The sequence below is a fragment of the Empidonax traillii genome, unplaced genomic scaffold (genome assembly GCF_003031625.1).
Source record: "Empidonax traillii isolate 1590-97213 ecotype Southwest subspecies unplaced genomic scaffold, ASM303162v1 scaffold353:size574767, whole genome shotgun sequence".
Lineage (NCBI taxonomy): Eukaryota > Metazoa > Chordata > Aves > Passeriformes > Tyrannidae > Empidonax > Empidonax traillii.
In genome coordinates, this window is record NW_020955546.1 from 219,624 (window position 1) to 247,193 (window position 27,570).

At 41.5% G+C, this 27,570-nt stretch overlaps 1 protein-coding gene across 2 annotated transcripts in view; it reads left to right on the plus strand.

Annotated features, from left to right (window-relative positions):
- SPOCK1 (SPARC (osteonectin), cwcv and kazal like domains proteoglycan 1) overlaps positions 1-27,570 on the plus strand; it is a 246,071-nt gene that overhangs the window by 120,507 nt on the left and 97,994 nt on the right. For both annotated transcript variants that reach the window (XM_027892461.1, XM_027892462.1), the window contains one exon: positions 18,580-18,694. In XM_027892461.1, coding sequence (XP_027748262.1) covers positions 18,580-18,694 — 115 coding nt within the window. The remainder of the gene's footprint in view (positions 1-18,579; positions 18,695-27,570) is intronic.

A 27,570-nucleotide genomic window follows, 5' to 3' on the forward strand; every position in this document is an offset into this window, starting at 1 on the left:
CAGCTTTGATGAACCATCACTCTCATGATTTCTTCACATTTGTTGTGACACTGCCTCGACAACGATACCAAAGCTTTTGGTATTTTTGGAATCGAAAGGAGGATCTGAGAGACACCTTTCCAGCTGTGATGCCTGTTCTCACACTGCCCTGAATCAAGGCTTAACACTCTGACTTGTGGCACCATCCGCCACCTCCACACTTGCCTGCCTCCCACTTCCTGCTTGGAAATGCTTGGGTTGTCACAGGAAAAGTTGGGGGGTGAATATTCCAGTCATTACCTGCAGGGCTGGGAGCTCACGGGCGAGCTCCAGTGCCTCAACACTTGGGCATTTTTCCTGCCATTATTTTCTCCATCTGACAACCTGCTGTTACATAAAATGTAATTTGAAGTATGGTACTTCATTAGATGATTTTACAGTGTTAGAACCACCCAAAAAGCTTTGATGTAGAAGATAATTAGTAAGGAATTACGAGGAGATAAAGAATGGGTGGGCGGACAAGGCTAATGAGTCACAGTCAGCAAAAAGTGGGAACTGCAGTAGTTTGCTGTCATTAATGCCCCAAGTATATTCCTGTTGCATTTCTTCCCCAGGCATGGGAGGAAGACACTGAGAGGATGCATCTTCAGAGCCAGAGGTTGATTCCAGTCTGCCTGTGTGGTCTGTCAGGCAGTCACAGCAGTGTCGTTGCTGGATCACAGTGCCTTGGCTTCTGAAAATCTGAGGTCATAAAAATCAGATTGATTCCAAAATAAGCCACATGTCTTGGATTTTGTTTGGGTTCTGTGCATGACTTGGTTCACGGGGACAAGCAACAAGGTGATGAGGAGGATACTGGAGTATATCTTGAAATCAAATAAACCATTAATTAGGCAGATAATAGTCCATAATTAGGGTCTGTGGTTTCATTGTTTAAGGAACAAAATACATGATGATATTGGAAAAGACAAAATTAGGAAAGGGTTTGGCCTCAGCTTTCTGTTGAGCTTTTCCTTCCAGCTAATCACATGTGCTATTAGTGCATTCCTTTAATTAGGCAGGAGATGGTTTTAGAATATATTGTATCTTAATAATTTCTTCCCTGGTGTTAGCACTGCCCTTACCATGTCCCATGCAGCTCATCTCTGTTCTGTGGCTGACAGAACTTGCAGTTATTGTCTCTTACCTTCACAAAGCTGCCTTCCTGAGGAGGGAACAGGTTATCAGCTCTTGCAGTCAATTTTAATCATTTTGAAGAATCATTTCTTTCTAATAAGGCAAGTGATTAATTATCATGACCTTTTTATCAGTGTAAAGCCTGTCAGGGGTGCAGTGGCTTTCAATTACAACCTTTCAAGGTTTTCTTTGGTAGAATCCAGCATATTTAGAGAGACAACCCCGTAGTTAAGCAGCCTTTTTTCTGTACAAGCTATAATTATCTCCTCAATTATTGTTCTATTTATTTACAAATAAAGGCCAAATATCCACAGTGGAGCATATAAAAAATTAATAAAAAATTCCATTATCCCAACACTGAAGAAAAATGTGACATCAGAAGCTTAATGGAAAGGGAAATGTACCATCCATCTGCATGATTAGAGAATATGGGCCCTTCATAAGCCTAAAATAAATGAAATACCAATATGAAATTAGGAATATGTTTCTCATTTATAGGGAGTCCTGAAGCAAGATGCTTTTGTCTTTTCCTAATAGCCTCACTTCAGCCTCAATTGTTACAGATTGCAGTGGAGATGGAATGGAGCTGTGCAGCAGTGCAGGAATGAGGCAGGGGAGCAGAATCCAAATAAAGCAGCAGAGAACTTTGCACAGAGTGTGAAACTCCCCCATGTCAAGCCATATTGCTCAATATTGCTCCCTAAATCTGCAGGAAGGTTTGGCAAAGGAGTTGAGGCGGTGCAAGATCCAGAAGCGACTGAGCACCTCCCAAAATCCACGTCACTTGGGGTGGCCAAAACCCCACTGCTCCTCATGCTGATTGACATTTTCCGTGGGCACAGAGGGTAACCCTGGTGCAGCTCCCAAGGGAAATAAAAGCATATGTGTCCCTCACTGCTTTGGGAATTTTCAAGTAGACTTGAAGGTGTTTCAGTCTGCTTTCTGTGTACTCTCTGTTCCTCCAGCCCCTGCTTCAGCACCACACTTGACAAGCTCTTTAACCTCCTCAGTGGGAATATCAGCTCTGCTTTTACACTGTGCTGGGAAAGATTTCCTCCACAGAGGGGAAAAAACACAGCCCTTCTGGGGGTTTGCATGAATAGCAGGAGGACTTGGAGGGCCACAAATCTCCTTCAGCAGTAATCCTGTTTTTTTGTTGCTATTAGTATAACAAACTAAAAATCCTTTTGCTTATACCATTTGCTTTCCCAGAGGGGACTCTTCATGCCCTTTAAAGCTCTTAGTGCATGAAGCAAGTGCATTAATAAAAAGACAACAAGAGAAAGAAAGAATGAATATTTATACACTCAGCACTCAGAGCATCAATGAATCTTTATTTTATTATTTCCTACCTTAAATTGAAATAACTAGCAAATAATTAACTTGCTTATTGAGAAGGTGTTCCTGGGGGTAAAGCCTCCCACCAGGCAGGGGGATATGGGGATGCTTCTCTCAGTCTTAAAATCTTCTCGTGCATTTCTGGCCTCATGAGTAGCTGGAAGGCATATTTCTGTGTTTAGCACACTTTGAAGGGATCATTACTTAAAAGACTCAGCATTTCATGACAGACAGAGAAGAAAGTCTGAAATTTGATTTTAGCTGGAGATCTGGAAAGTATTTTTTTCTCAAGTGGGCAACAGCTATTTTTGAAGCGTGTCAGTCACCCCAAATATGAAACCCATGTCCAATCACAATACTTCCAATAGCACAAATTGGGTTTTTTATGCCATCAGCAACACAATGCACTTTCTAGTTCTTCCTGCAGCTGATGTCCATTAAGTTAATTGTATTCCAATCTGGCTATGATTTATTGATGCCATATAAATTCCAGTTTGCCTGTTAATTCTAATTCTTTCACTCGTTGGTCCTGGTTCATCCTCTTGTTTTTGTAGGGACTGTGCTGCGGCTGGAAGTGATCTCAGTCATTACTGTGTGCCCCCCAAATCCCCCAAACTTTGCAGTTGCAGAGACACTTGAATTCTCTGTCTAGCTCTGCCTTTTTTTTTTTTTTTTCCCCCTCCGTATTTCCCTGCCTAAGACTGATAAACCTCTTGCTTTCATTTCCCCCCACGGGCTAAAGTGCAGCTACTGCAATTTTAGAAGGTTCTTGAAGGATTACTAAAGAAATTTAAAATCTTCCTAAGGTGCTAATAGCGTTAGGCTGTATCTACCAGAACGAGCCCCCAGTTCTGATAGATAACTGAAACATAAAAGCTCAGGGTTAACAAAGTCACTGTAACTAATATAGTCTAAACAGGGAATCCCTAATCCTGCTTACCAGGCTTTTAAACCTCAACACTCCAAAGATATGCGAGGACAGGTCCTTGATTTGAGGAACAGGGCTGAGCACACCTCCTTCTTCATAAGCACTTATGGGACCTGTTGATACATTTGCTGACTAAATTCAAACCATAAGTGCTTTTGGAACTTTTCTGATGAATAACAGAAGATAAGATACCCCTCTCTTTCTCCTTATCTGAAGAAAGCACTTTAAAAATTGCCCAGATGAAAGGTCCAAAAGACAGATTTTGTGAATTCTTCACAAGTCAATTGTGTGAGAACCCCTGTAGCTGCTTTTATTTTTTTCATGGTAGTCTTGTTAGCAATTAAATATTTTTAACAGCAGTACCTCAGTAATGCAGGAGCTTGCCAAAGCCCTCTCCTTTTTTTTTCCCCCTCTGTGGGTTATTGCAGTATCATTAGGGTGCATCATCACAGCAGCAGGGATTCATCTGTCTACATTTGGGTGTCTGTTACTATGGATCTGCTTGTCTGGATCCTGCTTCTCATGGATACAGACAAATAGATACTGGGGGTTGTAATTCATCTCATATTCAGGTAGCTGTCAAAACCCAAGTCAGAGGAACTGTTGGGTTTTAGATGCCTACAGTGCGGGAATCTAATGCTAAATGAGATGGTTTCCAACCTGGTATGTTTGTGTCTTGACATTTCCACATCAATATAATTTCCCAACTGGTAGCTGTCAAACACTGGAGAATTTTTTTATTTTTTTTTTTTTTTAAGAGTTAAATGGAAGTGTGAGTGAGTCAGATTTAGGTGATGTGTTTTCATCTCTTGTTTCGGTCTCTCAAGCGGAGCAACTCACACTTTTGTGTTTTGTCCCTTTGAATTCCGCAGGCTGTAAGGGAATGTGGAACTGAATGTATTAAGGGATTGCACACATGAAATAAATAAACACTAAGTGCTTCAAATTGCCTCAGCTATTAGAAAAATGCTTTAGTCTGAAGGTGTGTTACTGAAATGGCAGTTCCCAACCACCATTAGCAGCCCCTGCACTGAGAACCTGGGGGTCATACCTTTCCATAAGACAGATTTCTCAAAGCAACCATTCAGCCAGACACTCTGGATAAGAGCTTGAGTTGAACACACAGTCAGCCTTGTGCTAAATTCAGCTGCTGTTCATCATCACCTAAAATACTGGCCTTGGTAACTGGACCTTGGGCCCACAGAAAATGCAACAGTCAAAAAGAATCTCTGGTACTTCTGTCTCTTAGTACTTCTCTGTCTCTCTGTCTCTCATGCATTTCCAAGGGCTTTAGTTGACTGGTATTTTTTAGGTCTGGGGTTTTTTTTCCACTGAAAGATGCACAGTTACCAGTACTTGGAGCCTTCTGTTCTTCACATAACATTAAGTGCTCCCTGAGGGTCTTCACGTAGGCGTCCTCTGCTAAAGATTTGCCTCAGGAGTCTGTAATTCCTCCAAGAAGAGCACATATCTTTATTCCAGAGTCATCACAGGCTATCACACTGGTTGATGCTCACTCACATTCTGCTTCATTAACTGTTCCTCATTTGTTTCCTTCTCTTGCCAGCCCACTTAAGCCAGATCCCCAGTGTCCCCCCAGTAAAGCCTGGACCAGTTTCAGGCAGAAGACAGATGGGCTCGTGCCCTGATCCCTCTCTCTGTGATGTACAAATTACATCTTGAATACTTCTTTGAAATGTTACCCAGATACTGACAGCACACTTGCCTTTCTAATAAAATCACAAGTATTACAACTTGGTTTTATACTAGATTTGGAAAATTGGTGGTGCTGGAGAGGAAGAAACTTGACACAGGAGTGTGGACACAGCATGAGGTGTCACTGATGGGCAGCAATACTCCCTTAGGGACTTTCTATGTTTTCCCACCAAATCTGAGCCTGTGATGCGCCTTTGCATGTTCTGATGGTCTGACCCAGGGCAGTGGATAACGGGCACACTTAATCTCAGAGAAATAGTAAGTGTTGATGGATAATGTCACTCTAATTAAATGTGTAACCTAATGTAATAAAGTGGCTTCCAGCTGGTCTTCTTGGGGAGAGCCCAAAGCTTCCATTCTGACAGAAGGCATTATCAGTTGTGGGTTTCCCCAGCTCCAATTTCAGCTGCAGAAATGTGTGGGGTCATTTCAGACAGTGCAATGGTGTGTGTTCTGTGGCAGATAAATTTACCACAAACGTAGTGTTGGACAAATTGTAACATCATTTTGAAGCTTTGTGCATTATCTAGAAGTTAATAGTCATGGGATGCTTTTAGGATTTCTCCTTCCCACACTGCTTGAGTGTGTATGAATGCACATTGTCATCTTTACATTAATTTGGAGAAACTGGTAAGTGAAGCATGCACCAAATTCCCCACTCTTTATTAGCTAATTATCTGGTTGTGAGGCCCAGCATTCAGCAGTTCAAGCAAATAACGGAGATGTGAATTATTCATTACATGGCAATGAAAGATTGTAGCTGTTCCAGTCTCCTCTCTCTGACAGCTCTATCAGGCATGAGAGACAATGATATTGGCACCATAACAGCATACAGAGATGGGGTCATCGACCCAATCTGTCCCTACTGTTTGGTTTCCCTTTTCTCTTTCAAAACCTAGTAGGAGCAGTAATATGTATGGCCCAGCTATCAGCTTTTCCATGGTGCCAACAATGTCTGTGTCTGCTGTTGTTTTATTTCCATTTGTTTCTCTCTTTTTTTGTGCATTTTCTTCTCATATGTGTCAGCAGTAAAGTGTTTTAATCCTCCCAGTGACCAAGGCTGCTGTGTGGATAAGCCTTGCATTTCCCTGCTTTCCTGTTGGTTCTATCTATTTAGCAAAGCCCATTTAGAGGGAGAAAGTGAAATCTTGATCCCAGAGAAAGCCAAGTTCCCAGTGGTCTACAATAATATCTGGTGTTTCATCGTAAAAGGATAAGTATCTGCACAAATATGGCCATTTGTGAATTTGCACATCTCTGACAGAATCACTTAATAATTCCCATGCCCATAATGACTTTTTAAAAGTGGAAATTTCTATAGCAATTTTTAATTGCCAGTGAATGCCATCAGAGGAGGTTGTGGGTAAGCAGCATTTTAAAGGATCAGCGCTCCAGCTGTAACACTTGGGGATTATAAGTGCAGTGAAAAAGTTATTTTGGATTACTCACAGAAAGGAGCAACTTTATGTTCATTTTATTTCACTACAAAATCATGACAGTCCACTGCCTGTAAAAATACACTTCACTTCTCTGTATTTATATCATGAGCCTGATGAGTTTCTTCTTCATTTCTTTGCTTTCTCAGGCTTCAAGTAAATAAGAAGGGTCAGTAAAGCCTTTTAGCCATGGCTTTTTGGCTCTGTCCTGTTTTGTTCTACAACCAAACAGACCAGAAATCGACCTGAAAACATAGTTAAGTGATGTGAAATTTAGACCCAGTAACAAATTACCATCAGGAGAACGTGCTGAGTTTCAAATCATCCTGCAGCCTGGGAGGCTGCTCGATTAATTAGCTGGATAGGGAACTTTAGGGAGGAGCTACTGAGACAATCCAGGGGAAGGAGGGGAGGAGGATGTTCCTTCTGAAAGGATGACGTTGGCACTTTGGCACCTGCTGCTCTGAAGCGTTTGCCCAGCCTTTAAAAAAAGAATCTGTCTCTGTATTAATGTCAGTGTGCCACCATCCACCTTCAGCAGACACTGAGAGCCAGTGGGAAAGGCTGCACTAATGGCCATGTCCCATTTGGAACCTGCCCTGGACAGGGAGCTGATTATGCCTAATAAATATCTTGACTGTTATTGACTGTTCGACTCACATTAAGAACCCTCCTCTGGTCGTCTTCCTGTAGAGAAAAAAAAAAAAAAAAACAAAACCAACAGATCACCAAGATTTGTGGGCCATTTAAAAACCTATAGGGCATGAAATTGATACTGTGTGAGGAAGAGAGAAAGGAATTCCCTCATTAGGTCTTGCACATTAGTACAAAGGCTGTTACTGTAGTTTAATCTGAGTTCTGGTGATATTTCCTCATAGCTCATTTACACCAAACACGTGGAATAATGCACTAAGATACTCATATTTCTTTAATTATATTTTTTGATGCCTTCACCTTTTTTTTTTTTTTTTCTCCACGTGTACTGTCTGTGAAAAAGCAAAGGATGGTTAAAACCTTGAACTGAAACACAGACTCGCTGCTTCCAAATGGTGACATGTAGCATAAAGGCTCTCAGGAGTCATGGGCAGAATCACATTTTTACTCTGCTGTTGAGGAACTTCATGGTACTGAGCACTAAGGTTGCCTCTGTGGCAGCAGGAGAAGCTGATGTGACTGTTTCTTGCTAAAGCTTGTGGTACAGTTGGTTGGATGGAACTTACCTGCTGCTCCGGCTTACAGCTGTTCCCCACCTCTGAATCTCAGTGAAGAAAGTTACTTTAATATCCCAAGTGTTGAAAAAGGGTCAGAGCACAGACCATGAAGCTCTTGGTTAGGTTTTTTTCCCCTCTCCTGCACACCTGGCATATTCAGATTGTCTGCAGTCTTTGCTCTGGCGTGACTTAGAGAGGGTGGAAATTTTGAGTGAGGCTTTCTGGCACCATCTCTATCCTGGAAAGTACTGTGAAATCAGCTGGAAAATGATCTTGCCCAGATTATAAATGGAAATTCAGTATTCCTCTCAGACAAACACATTTTGTCTGAGCAGATTTTAATGTTTGACTGTGGCAAAGTCGAGCTAAACTCATTTTCCTGGTTCAGTGTCAGCCCAAGTATCACAGAGGGGTAGTGGAAACCCACCAGGGGAGGGATCAGAAAGGAGCAGATACCCCCTCACTGACAATCCATCCTACTGCACACCCTGCTGCAACCTCTTCTTGAAGTACACAAAACCTCTTTGTAATGATGCACCCTGTTTAAAATGACAATTTATTAATAAAAAGCAAATAGAAACACATTCTGCAGAAGCAGCAGTGGAATGGATAAATCGTGCTGCAATAAAATTTCTGTTTCCTCGACATCACAGCACATTTATATAAATGGAAATGGTTTCTTCTCCTTAATACTAAGGTCACACTTGTACTGTTTCTATTTCTGACTGTCATTTTTTCGCAGGGATCTCGTTTGAAATCAGAAAAGTATTTGGGGCAATGCCTCCAGATATGTCTAGAGATAGATCAGACAAGCTGACTCTGGAAATATAATATATATCCCCTGAAAGAGAGTAAAACCCAGTTTCCAATTCCATTGTTACTTTGTGTTTGAATTATTCAGCTTTCCAGATACACATGGCTCCTTTTTATTAGCACTCCCTGTTTTATCCTTGCTCTAATAAAAAAGTAACATGTGCATCAGGAACCCTGAATAATTCAGTCTGACTTCATAACTCAGGGATCTTACTCTTTCTCAAGGCATTTCTTGCCCAGGTGTTCCAGGAATCAAGCCATTCTCTCCTGAACAGTTGTTCCTCTGTTGTAGAAGTTGATTTTGGCTCCCATGCTGAGTGCAAGGTGGCAGAGTTTGCTGTTGTATTGCCTGAGGCAGCTTCGGCTCCTTCTCTGTGGGGAAAGGACAAAACAACATTTTAGTTATTCCACACAGTTATTCAAGTATCCAGAAGGAACTGCTCAAACTTTAATTCTTTGTAAAGGATCTTCTTTCAGAATTCCTTTAACTAAGTATTGGCAAGAGATGTCAGATGACATCTTCATTAATGCATATTTTTTGAGAAACATAAAGCGTTTTAATTAAACTATGAATCTATTTAAAGCCTTCTAAAAATTGGGCTTGTGTGTTTAAAAATTATTACCAATCACTTATCAAAAGACATATCAAAATGCCCTGCAGTGCATTAATGAGAATAGAATTGTGGCATTTGCCAGAGAACTATACAAAGACAACTTTGATTAACAGCAGCTCTGTAGAGGTGATCTTTTGTTGTTAAAAATTAATTTTGAGGTCTCAAAACCAAGAGAGGAACTGTGTGAGGCTGTGTGAATTAGAAATTAGATCGTGAGATTGCAGCAACTGAAGTGGAGCAAGAAAAAAAAAAAAAAAGGTAGAAAGAGCTCAGTGTTGGCTTTTCCCTTCTGTAGTGTGGTACAAGTCCTATAACTTCATATTTTTCGTGCTGTCATATCACCAGACACTTCTGAACTGCAGTGCTAATGCTCTTCCTTGTGACCACTTTCTGTCTTCCAGCCCATTTGACAATCTGCTCTCCACTCCCCAGGTGAGCTGCTAATTTTACCCTTTCATCTCATTCTGTGCAGAAAAGTCACTCATTTCCTACTGTTTAGAAACTCCCGATCTCAAAATTTCTGCCTCTGAGCCAATTCCAGCAATTACTGGTCGATTCCAGCGGAGTGGAGTTAATTTTTACAAAATGGTTCCATAATTTATGAATTTTCATCCGGATTTGTTTCACGCCAGAGCTTCTCTCTTGCATTCTGGAGTGAGGAATGGTGTTAGATCCTCCCTGATTTTTCCAGCACTGTTAAGCTCCAGCTAGGAGAAGGAATTCTCTTTGCTGTATTTATGTTTACTATACTTAAGAACAAGGCAGGCTGGACATTTGTCCTTTCATTCATTTCCCATTTAAACCTCTTCCAGATATCAATTATATGACTAATTGATTATCCATAGAGGAGCTTCATCTTTTCCTGCTTAGGTAATTCCTCTCAAAAGCAATGAAAACTCCATTAGGCAACAATCTATTACACCAGTCAGCCCCCAGCTAATTTACACTTCTGATGTGTTCCTGTTTCTAGATTAAGTACAAGGCCTGTGCAGCAGCAGCTCATTCTCTTGGGGTGTTTTTGATCACGTCTCCTGGCTAAAATCCCCATAAACTTCATAATTCTAGAGGTTTCTTCTACCATTAACTTCTTTACCTGTAAAGGTACAAATCTGTGATTTTTCCCTTTCATCCCTCATCCAGAGTTTTTCCTGCCCATCTTGTAAGGTTTTCCCCAGTGGTATCAGGTTGACAGGAGCTGCTCCCACGTGACAGGACTGAAACTGCTCTTTCCATAATCAAATCACTCTTTGAAGAGTCTTTTTTATTTTCATGTTTGTTTTGCTCAGTGCTCACTAAAACTAATGTAATATGGAAACAAATCTTCCTCTGTTGATGTGGAAAATGAAGTGCTTTGCCCACGTTTCCATGGAGACAATCAGGCTGCCATAAAGGGACATGAAATGGCTCATGGTCCTGCAGAATTTAGCTGTGTTGAAATCATTTCATTACAAGTCATTCCCAGGGTTCTTTGCTCGTGTTCTGTGCTGCCTTCCCAGAGTCCCAGGGTGATTTCGAGGCAGTGAGCATTGCTATCCCTCTTTCAAATGCTGGGAAAGATAGTGCTGATCCCAAGGGATTAAAAAGGCAAGGATAGAACAAGAAGCCAATGTAAGAGTGTCCTTTCCTCCCTGGCCCACTGACCAGGACAGCAACTGCCCATGTGCTGAGATGCCAAGAAAAAGTGTAAAGTTGGGAATTCTTCCCTGACATATTGTTCCAGAGAATGTTATCAGTGTTCTACCTTATTCATTAAGCATAAAATCATGGAAACACTGAATGGTTTAGCTTGGAAGGGACCTTAAATATCACCCAGTTCTGACCCCTTGCCACGGGCAGGGACACCTTCCACTCGACCAGGTTGCTCCAAGTCCAGCCTGGCCTTGGACACTTCCAGGGCCAAGCTTCTCTATTTTATATGCAGGAGCTGATAATGTTTGGAGCCAAAACCTGTTCCATTTATCCTGGCAAACAAGCACAGGAGCTTAACGGGGAGAAGTGGAGTTTTTTCCCCTTTGCAGAGCTGAAAGTCCTTTCTGGTGTAACATTTAAATCTGAGCTCGGGAGCCTGGCTGGGAACTGCTGGAACGGGAACAAGGTTGACATTCGGGCTGTGGACAAGCAGAGCAAGCTCATCAGCCTTGCAGAGAACTCATGCCCAGGATTTTTATTGCTTGCTTAGCTCTCTCCAGTGCTGTGTTAGAGGAGGGTTGTAATTATGTAGACCGAAATACTGAAATACTGATTTGTAAAACCAGGCCTTTGGTCCTTGTTTTTCACCACTTGCTAAGAGTGATGCAGTTTTTCTTCTGCATTACCTCTAGAACTAAACATTAAAAGATATGTGTGTTTCTCATGTTTTGCAATGAGATTTAATGGCTAAAAATATCTATTGAAGAATAATAAAATTTGATTGGTAAGAGATTTTTCTCTGTGAAAAATACAGAGGAGTTCCATATTGTTTCAATTTTATTTTTTCTACTCTTAGTTCACAGTATTACACTTCATTATAGCTTTTAATCAAAGTTGGTAAAGGGTTCAGTATAGTATGAGCTGGCTCTCTGAGTTAAATCACGGTAATTTTTTTCCCATTACATTACTGCTTCAGTTAAATTATAAATTATAACAGCTTCAGAACCATTCCAGAAATGTTTCGCCACTTACCACGTGACTTCTCTCCAAGCAAATCAAAATATATGTTTGTATTAATCTGAAATGGGAAAGGTGTATCTTTAATTATGCATGAATAATTTAAAATATTATTTTCAGAAGAAGGCATAACACGGTTTGTTTTCATAAGCCTCGGAGTAAAATAATTTGTATCAAATGAAATCCCACTAAATAAATGATAATTCTGTAACAGAAAGCCTAGTCTAGGTCAGCTCACAGGAAAAAATTATATCCAGCATTTTCAAACTTACTTAGCTCTGCTCCTGTGCTGAGGACCTGTTAGGAGAGACCCTGCAGACCTGGGTCCTCCCTGAGAGGCAGGAGGAGAGGTTTCAGCATTTCCTCACATTCCACCAACTAAAAATTAGAGCAGTTTTTCAAGCTCTCACTTCCATCCCAGGAATTTGAAGCTGGATCACCCCGGTGGGTTTTGGGGACTCTAAGCCAGAAACTGGAGAGCTGCTGTCATTAAACATATGCCAAAGCCCTCCTGAGTCCCAGAGAACGGGGTAATTGTTCTACCCCACTGCTTCCTGAGGGTTGTGACTGATTATCACATCCACCAGTGGAATCTCATTTCCCAACTTACGGTCCTATCTTATTTTTCTTTTTCCATGTTTTTTTCACTGCATTGGGTTGCTGTAGATTCGTCAAGGAAATTAATTTAAATACTGGGGTTCTTATCCTTTGCTTCAGAAAGGAAATCTGTAGAGTCCTTTGAAGCATCTTCTGCCTTGGATGGCCCTCAGCAATGTCAAAAGCAATTATATGTCAGTTATAAGAAGTGATTTTTGAAAGTGCCTGTAAAAATTAAAATAGATGTGTCTGTGCACTGTATCAGCATCTTCAGCCACTCAGATGTTAGAGTGCTCCAAAGAAAAGCTGGACAAAAAAGCTGTACAAAAATACTATGCAGTGATGGAACAAATGCTGACAGTTTGAGATGTCACTGCTTAACTGCCTTGAGAAATTCCATTTATTGAAAATAATTCACGTGCGTGTTTGAAACATTCAGGCTTACAGTAATTAATTTTCAGCTGAATTGATCTCTGTATGCAAACTGCTCTGAGGAGAGAGAGAGAGACTGAAATATCTGAGCTGACTAACGGCAAACGTGCTCTCCCCCAGACTTGGGGAAGGGCTAACACCAATTTTCTCCCTAATGAAGCAGAATTACTTACACCAAGATTTGCAGAAACGGTATAAAAGCAGTGGTGATTATTTACGTTTATATGGGGGGTGGGTCTTGTAATCTCTTATTAAATAACTCTTGGTAAAACCAGAGTTAATACCAGCTCTAAGAATAAATGTTAACATTCAGCTCCCACGAAGAACATGCTCTTCCCAATGGAATAAAAGCCTGGAATTCCATCCCGGGCTTACTGGGTGTCTTTTTCACACAAGGGAGATGGAGTAGGCCCACTGCACTTGGGTGAAGCCCTGGGACAATCCAACCTCAGCACATGGACTGGTTGAAGTTTTCCACTGGAGACCTTCCCAGAGAAGCAGAGCAATGCTCAGCTGAGTGCTCTTTAACTGAATATGTATGACCTCAGGAAAAACAGCATCAATTCCTCTTGTACTTTAGAGCTGTAGAAGCTCTGATTCTGGTGGGAAGGCTGTGGTGCACTTGGAACAACCAAAATGTTAAAGGCAAAGCTGTTTTTAGCCGTCATGTATTGAGGACTTGCCCTTTCCCCAGCAAAAATCAAGAGCAAAGCTTGTAGGGGTTTTTCCAAGCACACGTTTAAGCAGCTTAGTGGCTTCTTAAACATTTGCCATACCAGGGTTTTCGTGGAAGTGTGGAGTGAGACTCCACCAGGCCACTGCTCAGGTGCCTCAGTCACACTTCTTTCTTTTTGGCTGTCACTGTGCTGCAAGTGGAGACAAGATGCTGCTTTGAGACCTTCCCTCTTAGGTCTGAAGTTTGACATAAGATGCCATCTGAGCTTCACTCTGAGTGAGGGGGGAAATCAGGTGAAAGTCGGAGCCTTCTGTCCACTGCCTGCCCAGCCCTGCTCGTGTCTGCAGCTTTCCCATTCCTGCCTTTCCCATTCCTGCCCATTTCCTGGCCTCTACAGCCAGGAACTGTGCTTTCCTTTCTCATGCCTGCAGGTGGAGCATAGCTGGAATCCACTGACACATGATCATTCTGAAATGCACAACTGTAGTGTAGTGCATCATTTAATTGAGAGGCTTAGTTTTAATCATCAATCCCTTTTGTATTAAAATATACCCTGGGACCTCTGCACTGAAGGCAGCAGGTCTCATTTTCCAGTTCATCATACCTTTCCCAACAGATGCTCTTCTTTTCTTATGTAGTCAGAGCAGATCCAAGGGGATTGCACAAAAGCAACTGCTCTTGACGTTGCATTATGAGGGAGTATTTTTGTCATTGAGTGATCATAGCGCTTATTTTGAAAACAGAAAACCCAATATTTACATAATACCATCTCTTTTTGATTGTGCAGTTCATTTCAGCTCCACTAAACAGCTCCACTTTGAAATTACTCTCTTTCCCCTGAGGAACGGTCATAAAAAGAGAATCAAGCTCATAAATCTTGTTGTGAACTAGTTGTACAGTTTCTGCAGGATTACACATCCATTGCTGTGAGAGGCTGAAAGTATTTATTTGTTAGCACCCTTTTAAAGTCAGATGTGTGAAAAGGAAATTCCCTCTGTTGTGATTAACACAGTGACCCACTGCCACAGCATATGGAGCCACAATCTTAGAGAGCAGCTCCTCCCTGTGCTGCCACTGACCGAACTAAAGATTTTCCTGCAAGTCATAAGTCTTCTTTTACAGCAGGGTAATAAATAAAAACGTGAAATTTAATAGAAAAGTATCTCAAACACTGCTGGTGGGTCTTTGTGCAACACTGATTTATACTGGAAACCCACGGCCTCTGGTGAATGGTGCAAGGAGGGGAGAGGAAAGTGTGCTCGGTTCATAAGGGAGAGTTCTCTGTTCTGCTGGGTGGAGCTGGGAGGGAAAGGGATTTGGGATGCAGTTGGTGTTTGTAGTCCTTTTGGTACTGGAGAGCAATGTCAACATAGCATTAGGAGGTTGTTAGCAGGCTGGTGCCATCCCTGGTGTTTATGTCTACAAATTATTCTGCTCTCTTTTTGAGATAACCAGAGAAGATTTATTGTTTTAAGAGAGAATTTAGGTTGCTCTGCATTATAAAAGCTAGGGGGAAAAAAAAAAAGAAACTAAGGAATGCAAATCTTTTGTCTCTTAACAACAGGAACTTTGATGCTGCACCTTTATTTTATATAAATGAGTCTAGCACAGGTTTTGGGTCACTGTGTATGTAGGAGAGCCTTTCCCTTTGCAGTGCAATCAGCTGACCTGCAGAGTACAATTTTCTTCCAAAAATGTTGCGGCCAATGAAGCAGAAACTCCAACCCATCTAAACACTTCTTCACTTGTCAGACAGGAAGAGACTTCCCAGCTCAGAGTTCCTGGGCAGCTGGGCAGAAAGCAAATGTCAGCAGCAGAAACCTCTGGGTGTGAAGGGAGGGAGATTTTTGAGCCAAGATGAAAAGCCAGACATCCTAAATTTTCCCAGGATGAAAAGCTTCTGAAAAGGGTTATAACTGAGAGCTGTGCAGTGTTTCTTTCAGCCAGCTGCCCCCTGGGATGGATACCCCCCTTGGAGACCGAGTGTGCAGGGATTTGAACACGGGAAATGCTCAGAACAGGAAACTGTGGAGCCTGGGCTCACACAGTGATGGGCAGGGTGACTGAAATGGGTTTTCATCAAAGAGTTTATGTGAAACCCTGAATTCCAACACTGACTGGACACATATCCCCTTACAAAAGTTGTGGATGAATCCTCAGCCACTGTCAGGTGAGATTAACTGACCATCAGTTTTACCTTCAGACTCAGTCTAAAGAAAAAGTGGGACAATGTTCACATCTCAAAGCCAGGCTTAAGGTATTTTTGCTCCTACTGTGCAGACAGGCCAGAGTGCAGACTCCTTGACATAGGAAGGGATGGCTGTAGCTTTCCTTCCAAGCTGATAATACAACATCATCTTCCCACTTTATTTATTTATTTTTTACTTTTAGCTCTTCATTTTCAAAGATTTCATCCCCGTTGCTTTAGGACAAAAAGAATTGTAATGACAAATTCGGTTGTTATGTTTCATCTTATTCCCCAGGGTGTGTTCTCCTGCCAGTGATGAGCATCTGCTCCCAGTCATGTAGAAATCTGATTAACAAAGCATGATCTTTGATTAGCATATTTCAGAAATTGTTTCTTATTATGAGCTCTCCTTAGGGCTTGTGTTGCTTAGCAGTGGAACAACCTTCCAAATGGATTGGACGTGTTGAGGAACTTTGCAGACATGTAAAAAGCCCCATTTTGAACTTTTCTGTTCATAAATGGATCATACATTCTGCATAAGTGGACAAAAATCTTGGGAAATAATATTGCCCATCGTGTTTTGTGGTTTTTTGCCTGTCTTCTAAAAAGGCCACAGTTTTGCTTGTATTTAGTAAACTTCCTGCTACTGCTTTGGACTCTATGTAAGGGCTGTTTGTAATGAATAATAAATGATAACTTCTGTTGTGTGTTCCATGTAAGGATTTTCATGAGCTTTTCCAGCATAAATGAAATAATTAATCCAACACACAGGTAGGGAAAAGCTTTATTTATTATTGTCAATATTATTATTCTTTTCAGTTTTTAGAAGCGAGACACTGAGGTTGGGACCTGATTTGTAAGGAAATAGTGACTGGCATTTCCAGCCATATTTTTTCCTATTGCCTTTTTCCTTCAAACTGTTCATATATTCATATATTTTTTTTTCTTTTATGAGAGATAAATTTTAAATTGCAAAATATCTGTAAGCTGTGTTTCTTTTACTGGTAATGTATAATGTGATGCTGTTTCAGACCTGTGTGCATTTTCACTGCCTTAGAAAACCTAAATAGCTCTGAAGTGGATAAAATTCTCCAATTAGAGTAAATTTTACAAGGAAAAAATGCTAAGTATTGTAACTGTGCATGATGCCACATGGACCACGCAGGCCAAAATTTCGCTGCTTATATTCATTCCAAACTAGGATTGACTCTCAAGGCTAAACTCACATCCCCACCTAGGCAGGTTTGGCTGATGGAAAAGGCCAGAGCGAGGCCTCCAGCAGCCCAGTGCTGTTGGCAGCTCTTAGCCCCGGGCTCTGAGCCAGTTTGCACAGTGATTTTTGTCGAGGCAGCATTTTGCATCAGGGATGTGCATGTGCTCCAGTGGCAGAGCAAGGCCAGCAGAAGTTCTGCTCGTTAAATCTGTGGGTGTGGGAATGACCTTTGAGTTACCTCAGCCTCTTAAAACCCAAGATCTGGTGACCCTGCCCACTCCCAAGTGGTGCTCAGTCCCCAAAGGCTTTGCAGAAAGAGGGTGTTTCACTCTGTTTTGCAGTTTCAGAATATCTAGGTAGACAGATAACTAAGGAAACTGTGCCTTGCCATCTCAATCCCTGTCAAAGATCTGCCTCAGTCTCTAACTCAATCTCCAAGGAGAGTAAAGAGGATTTAAGAGGGTGTATCTCACTCTTAGAGTTCTGGGAATGCAAAGGGCAGGGAATGGGATACTTCTCATCTGTTTGACTTAAGAAAAGACACCAAAAGGCAACAGCAAAACCCCCCTGAAGAGCCATGTCAGCCTTTGGTCGTTCCAATGGGACAGACCCTGTCCCCTCTAACCTGCCTGTATACTTTCCTGATGCATTAAATGCTGATGCCTTGTTGCTTATGGTGCAGGAAACAGATGGTCTTTTCTCCTGCCTGGCTCACTTCACCTCTTCGATCAGTTTTAATGGCTTTAAAAGGGAAAGCTTTTAACACTTTTGCTTTGTTTTTACGATTTCCCCCTGTCTTGCACCGAAGGCATTCCAGTAAATACATATGCACCGGTGAAGCTCAATTGCCCATCACAAATGGGTAACGGGTGTTAATGTGGCAGGAGCTTGTAGCTGTGGCTGTTTAACCCAGCACAGAACAGCTGCAGCTCTTAAGACCTGCAGGAACACAGAAGAATCCCCTGCCTGTTGCAAATGCATTTGCTCTTCAAGAAATTTTGTTCATAGCAAACTGACAGTTCTCATGCCTCAAAGAGTCTTCTTGGAGAGTTTCTATGTAAGTTCAGTAAGAGAGGGAGGCACAGTTATCATCATGTGAAGTAAGAGATTTATACAGTCCCTGAAAGGAAACCAAGAGTGGCCCGTGACTTGGGGAAGGATGGGAGAGGTAAAGTGTGTCTTGTGTTAAAAAGTGCGAAGTGTTCTCAGTGTGGCTGTGACTTCCCTTCTTCTGAAGTATTCACAGAACCATGCTTTGAGTATTTGTAATTCATCATGGCACATAGTGCCTTATTGCTCATCTTTAGAACATCCTTTTGTAAGGGAATGAACTTAGAGAGACACCTTCCAAATGGGTCAACAGCTTGGGCATATTTGCTCTGAGACACCAACACATCATGCCCTCTAATCCAACCTCCAACAGCAGTGCTGGTGGTGTAAGTTGCTGTATGAAAGCCCAGGGTTATTTTATTATCATTGCTGCTCCTCTGCTCGAGCATTTTAAGCATTTTAAGGAGATGCTTCCCTGTAAAAATTAAAAATAACTTCTACAAAATGATATGCCTGTTATGCAGTGGCTGTGAAATCAAATTTTTGGTGTGTTTGGTGTTTTGCAGCCCTGGATCCCTCCAAGGATCCCTGCTTGAAGGTGAAGTGCAGCCCCCACAAGGTGTGTGTCACCCACGACTACGAGACTGCGATTTGCGTGAGCCGCAAGCAGCTGGTGCACAGGTGAGGGAACCTCGGGTGGCTTGGGGGGGGGTTGTGTCTCTCACAGCGGCAAATATGCACATTTGAAAACCTGAAAACATGAAATATGTGTCAGGGACATCTGCAGTTCCAGCAACTTAACTGGAAGAGATTAAAAAGATATTAGTTTTTTTAAAAAATATATCGAACCTCTGCTTAAATTTGTGGGGAAAAAAACCACAACAAACTGAAAGGTGTTGGTGGAAGTTTGTGGAGCATCTCCATGGGGAGTCACATAATGGCAGAAAGCTCCAGATCTGATTGCTGAAGGCCTGAATTAGGAGCAAATAGAGTAGGTAGATTACAAGCTTTGGCCAAGATGTTCAGATTAGACCACACAATTTTCCCGAGAGAAGCTACGAATAAATGAAGAAAAGCTGGTCATGAGTTGAAATGTGCTGCAAACACGCCAGAATCAAGCAATTTAAAGACAAATGTGGATCACACAAACTAACATTGTCCTATTTTGGAAGCAAAACTAGTAAAACCAGTAAGGAAACTGGGTCTGAGTATCTCCAGAGCCTCTCTGAGTCAAGAGCCAGAATAAAACTGAAGAAATAAACCCCATTTGCCAACAAGCGTGGAATAAATTGTGTACTCTGAATGCTGGGTCTGCACTTTAAGGAAAATACGTTGCCTTGCTTTCATTATATTTGAGTGATAAATTTGGGGACTGGTCTTCAATTAGTCTCCTTGTTTAGTATGGAAACAAAAATTTACCTGTAACAACTCAGGTCCTAAATGTTGTCATCAGCTGAGATGAGAGTTCAACAGCTGTTTAAGCCAAAGAGGCTTAAACCATTCAGGATGATCTGATTCCCAAGTACTAGGACCATATCTCATCTTATCTCACTGATACCTGGCTGAGGAAGCTGATCCTGTAAGAATAATTTGTCTTTGATTGATAATACAAAGTTAATGGTGTAATGTGCAGGAGGCAAGTATGTTAAATCTCTGGGTTTCAATCTGGAATGATCCCTGGAAGGATGGAAGGAGTCTGCCTATGGGCAGGGCTTACATCCTAATGACATTTTTGGCATTATGTAGCTTACATTTTTTAGTTAGGATGGATTTGAATCACTTGCATTATACAGTAGCCCTTGTGATATATAGACATAGATGTGGAGCCAAAATGCTTTCTGAGCTATTTCCAGTATTTAATGTCCCCAAAGTAGCCAAAATGGTTCAGAGTAATGGTACAGAGGAGCTGAATATCCTTTCTTTGCAGAAACCAGGCTGCTTTTCATGTGATCTCTCTCTGATTCCTCACTGCCCGCAGCCATTTCAGATAACCTTTGAGCAGCACTGTGACTATGGAGATGAATCGAAAAGTGTTGAAAACTTACACTGAAAATTCTCCAAACAGTTTCCAGCAAGTTTTGTGATGCTGAAAGAGCTAGTGTTGATGTGTGATAGTGGCACAGAGAACCCCCAAGCAGTTTTATTCTCCAGGTACCCAGCTCCCTTTTCCTCAGAGGGGACACACGTCAACAGGGGAGCAACCAGGGCAAATTCTCTGCTGATTTGAATCAGGGAAGTGACACCTGTAAAGGATTTCATCTTTAGTCCCACAGCATTCTGCTCTTTCTGTACTACTCTGTCTGACTCCAGTCATGTTTAGGAATAAACCCATTGCAAGGAGTGGAGTTGCACCTGTTTGAAACCAGTGAAAACCTGAATATGTTCCTGTGGGCACATGGAGTAAGGTCCACCAAATAACACAGCACTGCTGTGGTTGTTCTGCACATCCACAGTGCTTTTGGGTGTGCTCCAGGAGGGTTTTCCACTTCATGCATCATTATCAACTTGCTTTGGTGGCTTTACACAGGGTGTAGGCTCAGCAAAAAGTAATGGAGAGAGCAACACCTTCGTTCTGGCTGAGTCTGCCAGACAGAACTGCTCTGATTTGTGTCCCCCAGGTACCTGTGACCCACTGAAGAGCTGCAGATCACCTGGTGAGCAACCCTTGATCTCGAATCATGGAATGCTTTGGGCTGGAAGGGACCTTAAAACTCATTTAGTTCCAACCACCCTGCCCTTTGGATCTGCTGATACCAACAGCTGATTCCCCAGTTAACCTTGCTGTGTTCATAGGTGTTTTCTCTTCTCTGGTTCCTTTTCATGATGATTAGGAAAATAACTGTTTATTTGTGTCCTCTGTACGATTCAGGAAAAAGGGCACAGCCCAAAGGGAACTTCACAAAATAGCATTGTTTCACTTCCTGTGGGTATATTTATCCATGTTAATTGTATGTGCTTTCCCTGTGTTTTCTTGAAGCAACAAGATGGGAAAACCCAAATAATAGGCCAAGAGCAGAGTGCAGTTTGTTCATTTTTTGCCTTTCTCCATGGGCACTGTCCAACTAATTTTTCTAGTAAGCATTTAGTACTTCAAAAGTTAAAGGCAGAAGATGTCTGAGAGGTATTTCAGACAGATAATAGCATTTTGTCAGCACATCCTCCAAGGCATTTATGGTACAAATTGAACAGTGCATTTAGAGAAAAGGCAAGACTGAGCAGTGATTGAAGAGTGTGCAAAAGATAAATTTGAAGGTACCTTCTTTTATGCTTAATAGTCCTTGTACTAATGATAGAGTCTTATGAAATCTTTTTGGTGTGGATTAAAACCCCTTTCAATTTGGACATCTATGAGGAAAAGTCTTTATTAGTTCAGTTTTGCATGAAATGCAGGAGTTAATGTCTCTCAAAGATTTCTCAGACACGTCCAGTCCTTGTAATACTTGGTGCCATTTGTCGCTGCTGGTGCAGAGGATGGGAAGGAAAGATGTCACTCTTGGGCTCTTCTCAAAAGAACAGGATGAGAAGAGAGGATTGATGGGAAAATAATGGGCATATTAACATGTGCAGGGTTTACAGCTTTGCTCAGTCCATTTAACTGGTGATCACCAATTAGCTCATCACTGCAGTGTGTGTCACTCACAAAGGTAATCACACATTGTCTCTGCTTCTCTGCTGGGCCTTAGAAATCCAACTGTTAGCTCACAATTTCTTCAGGACTTTTCAGGATAATGTGCTGACAAAAGAGGCCACTGCTGCATTCCTCACGACTTTCTACTCTTAAGATCTGGGCAAATTCCCAGATAAAACATCTGTTCTTCTAAATTACACGTCAAAGCCTCGCTCTGACCAGCGTGGCAGTGCTGGCAGCTACACTTATCCACAAGGAGCAGACAAATCTCCCTCTCTTTCTTTACAAATCCTGCAGCTGAGACACCATTTCTGGTTAGGAAGGGCCCTGTTCAAAACAAGTCAAGTAAAACAACCCCGTATGTGAAATGGGGCGTTTTCGTGCCGCTGCTCCTCCGTGCGCCGCTTGAGAGCTCCCAGATGTTTCCAAGAGGGGGAAGCAAAGCAGTAACTGCCAGAGCACCAGTCACACACCTGTTCTGTAGAACTGCTGGGGGCATCACAGAAAAATCTCTGACCTCAGCAAAGGCACTTTTAGGGATTTACTGAGGAGTTGTGCTCGTAAGCAAGGATTTGAAACAGTGCCGTTCCTCGATGCCCGCGATTGCATCGACAGTCACCTTTTAAAATGTGGTAAATATAGGGCCTGTAAACCCTAGCCCTGTCGGTTTTCTCTCTCTGCCTTGTGCCTGCCTGTGTTTTCTCTTGCTTGCTTTGCTGCCAAGCGCTGATGAGGGTTGGCACAACACCAGGGGCTGCTGTGGGGGTCACGCCTTGTGCTGCAAACCTGACTCCCACATTCCCCACGACCTGACCAGCATGAGGGAGGGCTTGGTCCTGAGCTCATCATGTTCAATTCTGCCTGATTTAGGGGGTAGTGGTTATCAGGGCCTGAGCAGGTGAGCAATCTGTAGGAGAACCAGACCTGGGCGATGATTAATTATCCTTGGATCTGTTAATACTCTCATTTGGTTCCCCAATTAACCTTGGTGTGTTTTTTCGCTTGCTCATTTTCATGCTGATTCAGAAAATAATTGTTGTTCATTTGTGTATTGAGTACAATTCAGGGAAGAGAGCCTGTCCCAAGGGGAACTTTACAGGATGGCACCGTTCAGCTTCCTGTTGGTAATTATTTCTCCATGTTAATTGTATATGTTTTACTGGTACGTGGTTTCTTGGAAGGGCTACCAGGATGGGGGAACCCAAACAATAACAGGCCAAGACCAGAGTGTAGGTGGTTCATTTTTTGTCTTTCTCCATGCAAGGTGTAGGTATTTCTAACTCCTCTGCAGGTATTTCTAATTTCTGTGCAAATCCCTCTTTTTCCTTCAGTTTGTGCTAAAACAAAGAGGGAAGGGCTCTGACTCCCTAACAGGGTGAAATTTCCCCATTTCATTGAACTCTTGATATTTTTTTATAAACTGGCAGATGCAAGACAGGAAGAAAACTTGGAAAATCTGCTGTAAAAATATAGTTCTTTCAATTATTATTTATTTGTAGCTGAGAAAAAAAATGAGGCAAGAATATTTTCAGTGGTGTAGAACACAGTTTGTTCATCCATCTTGGGTAGGCAGGAAGCCAAAAATTGTGTTCTGGGACACTCAGGCCTTCCTAGAGTAACAGCCCTCCCTAACATTGGTGGTGAAATGTGAGATTCTACTCAATAATTTAGGATAATACAGCTCTATAATAAAATTGGTATGAAGATTAAATTGTATGCATGGATGCAGAAAACATAAATATTAAAATTATTTTTCACATCCCCAGAGTTTTTTGGTAAGTTCTGGGGTGTATTCATGAGTTCATTTTTACTGCAGATTTCTTCATGGGCACCAGACGAATCCTTTTGTTGATTGACATTTTCAGAGTTAAGGGAAGAAAACTGCCCAAAGGAAAAGCTTTTGACTGTTGTTTTATTAAGCCATTTCAAATTTGCTGGATTTTTTTTCTTAACTAACAATACAACAATATTTACATCTTGTCTGAACTCACTAAATTTGACTTTCCCTTAAAAAGAAAAATATCATGTTTTCATGCAAAATATTTTATCTATCATGGTGAGTATTGATTAATGTACTGGCATAGATTTTTGCTTCAGAAGAAAGAGCATTGAAATATTTGATTAAGCACACACTCATAGAACCCAGCAGATTGCATTAAGTTGTGTTTGTTTTTTTTTTTTTTCAAATAAATACACTGTACTGGGGAAATTGCCAAAATTTAGGCTTATTATTCCCAAGGATATCTCTGACAGAATCTTGGAGAGCTACTTTAATCCTCTAAGAATGAAAGTTCTAGACATGAACAGGATTGAGTAAATGTTTGTTGTTTGGGTACATTTTTTTTTTGTAATTTGTAAACTATAGTGCATTACTCTGTAAAGTCTATTATTCTTACTAATATCTAATCCCTCATGGTACATTGCACAGTTTATGTGTGGCTCATGCTGTTTGTCCAGAAAATTAAATGAGAAGCCAGGAAAATCAAAGAGAGAGGGGCCTTTGAGGTCAGAGCCAAATGCAGCTCACACTGGGATGTGCGAGGGGTGTGCAAGTGATGTGTGCGAGCCCTCAGAGAAAACCTGAAAGCTTTTAAAAAGTATCTCATCTCCAGACTGCCTGAACAACAAAGGATGCCTCTGCTGCAGCACAAAAGCTTGGGATTTTGCAGCAGACAACCAACAGGCATGTGGAAATCGGGAATTTTTGTTTTCTTATGTGGGCTAAGTTGCCTTTTAATAAGACAGAAAGCACATGGTGTGATGTGCCATCAATCTTTAAGTGCTCAGGGGGACCACTGGCTATTAAGAGAGAGCAGCAAACGAGTCTGGTACTACCCTTTATTCCCCATTACAAGTTATTTTTAAAATTTTGATTATGAAAATTATGATCTAAGCATGAACTCCCAAAGGTTAATGGCTTTTCCACCAAGACAGTCTCCATCAGCAACTGCCCGGGATTCAGTCCAAAGGTGCTTGAATGTTGGAACAGCACTCACTGGTTGGTTTTAAAAGCAGATATTACTCTGCTGAACAGGATCCTCTGTGAACTGTGGGGCTCATTCTCCAAGTGGTCCATTTCTCAGTTTCAGCTCTGCCTGCATTAAATTGCTTTTAACTAAAGAGACCACAGGGAGGATCCGTGCAGGGCCTGGCTTTCATCACTCACAAGTGAAATGAGCTCCTTCAGTTCTGAGTCAGGAGTGACCTACTTGCTACCAGAAGTTTCTGCACAAAAATCCTCCAGCTGATTATTCCCTGGAGGAAGCTGGCTATGGTGTGTCCTCTCAATAGACGAGGCCTCGTGTTCTTTTCAGGCTGTTTTCTGGCTTTCTCAAGCTCCAGATTTGCTGTTTAACTTCAGTGCATTTCAAAACTCAGAGGTAAAAGACCCTGAAGAACTAGCAAGCTTAGGAAAGATAGATCCGCTTTCCTTACTATAAGTGCTGAAGCTGAATTCAACTATGGTTACTGACACAGCAAGTGCCCAAATTTTGCACCAGGAAGTTTGGTATTTCTGTGAATCTCCAAACTCCCACAGCAAAATGCACACATGTGAAACCATGGCCAGGCAGAGCACAGGTATCTCCCATGGAAATTGCACAAGATTGGGACTTTCTGCACGAGACTTTCTGCATCCCAAGGCCAATTAGCCATTCTGCACTCCTCTCCCCAGAACTGATGCCTCCTGGCTGGTCCTGCTTCATCAGCTCGTTAAAGGAGTGCAAGGGACTGGCTCTTACTGGACACGAGTAATTCCTGAAATATATGATAGTGCTCAGCTCTTTTATAATGGATTTTAGAGCCTGGAGTCCTCATCTCTGTCTACATTGGCCAGAGCAGGAGATGAACTTGTTCTGTTCACAGTCCCCAAGCATGGGGCTGCAGGGGGAGCATCTTCCTGCTGATAAGATTTCCTTTTACTCTGCAGCTCCTGCATTTTAGGACACTATTATTGGGTGGGTTGAATAGTGCTTTGTAATATTCCTATTCTTAATATTTCTAGTTGTGTGCTGTTGGCAGAATGTGAAAATGGACCAGGAGTGACTTCTTGGATCATTAAGTCCAATCCCTCTGAAACAGTATCAAATAAACTTTTTCATTAGCCTACCAAGTTCTGTCTTAAAGATAATAAGGTTTATTGCCCTCTCTACTCCATTTGGCTGAATCCTGAGTATCAGAACCTTTCTGGTTAGAAACCTGCTAATATCTAACCTAAATTTATTCAAACTCAGCTAAAACTTCTGGACTTTTCCTAAATGGTTCCTCAGTATATTTATCTTGAAATAATGACTCTTTATGGTTTTGCTAGACTTGGCAAATGTTCTTAGTCATTTCTTATAGAAAAGCTCTCCTAAAAACACCTTCCTCTTGCCTGTCTCATTTGTAGCAGAGCTCATCAGGTTTGGCTGCTGAGATCAGTAAAGAAATGAAACCCAAAATTATCACTTTGTCTTCCTGCTATTTAAACTCTTTACACACCTTTAGTCACTGCAATGACTCTGAGTCATTATTTGCTAAGATTTCAACCTTCATTTCTGAAATTAGGCCCCTCTTTTAAGTGCCTCTTCTATCCATGCCTGCTTTAAACCTCTGGTTATTCTTCCAGGGTAGAATGTCTGCAATTTGGAAGTCCTTATTCCAGGTGGGCTTTCAACTGAGCTTTCTGGAGAACAGCTCTGGCTTTAATGTTTTGTGGATTGATATTTGTGACAGGTATATTTGCAATTTGCTGTTTCATCCACAAAAGGAACACAGAATAGCCAAAATTACTTTCCTCTATAACATAGGAGATTTTAACATGATAACAAAAGGAGAGGGAGGAGGGAGTTTGAAATAAATGCAAGCTGTGCCTGGTTCAGCATTATACATAAAATATATATAAAATTCAGTGTTCAGAGCTCTGAGATCTTAATATGAAAGTTAAATGTATAATGATGGAAAATGCATGTCTGAAAGTTGTGTGAAGGTAAGTTTGTGCAGGGAACACAAGCCAGCAGGAAAACTCAAATATATGAAAGATGAAATGAGGCCAAACGTAATGTTTGTTCTTCAATGGTTTTACTATCTCAGTGGGTCCTTTTGTAGACTGTAGAATTGGTCAAATATAAATCTCTTGATGTAGCTCTTATCAGCTTGTCAAGAGTCAGCATCCAAAGCTGAGTGAGCATCCAAAAGCTGCTGTTTCCCTTGAGATATCTGGAAGAAGGCTGAGTGAAAAGTTCAGTCACCTCCTCCACGGCATTTGTCTGTTCCTGGCTTGGACTGGGAGCTGTTGATAGCAGAAGGGATGTTGGCTTTTTTGTTGTTTGTAAAGCTCTTCTTGCTCATTTTAAAGGGAGCAACAAATGAAAACAGTAATTGGTATAAATGTCATCCTCTTGGCAAATGTCACAAGATTTGCCAACAAATGAATAACGAACAAATCAATCAAGCTGGAAAGGACTGGCTGCCTTTGTGTCCTCATCCTGTCAGAAGTTTTTAGGCTTTGCATGTGGATTAGCTTCATAATTCCTAGATTTTTGATATTTTTTTTCAAACAATCTTCTCATCATCACTCATTGAAACACACACACAGGTGGGATTTGGAGGATGTGGGGCCCAAGAGGGCAGTTCACAGGCTCTCTGTATTCCTGTCAGCAGCATTCCATGTGAGCACTGAACTTTCAGGACACATGGGTGTTATTTTTGCTTGACTTGTTGGCTGACTTCCTCTTTGACTATGTTAATCCTCACCTGACTTGGAATCTGCAATATTTCTGTGTTTACCACAGCCCAGTAGATTAAGGATGTATTTCCCAATTCACTCTCTCTGTATTTTCTATATCCCAAAAAACTTAACTGTAGAATTGCTGGAAGTAAATTTGTAGCAATATTTAATAAGTGCCTGTTTTTTTGCTGTTTATCCCCTATCTTAAATCTGAGTAATCCA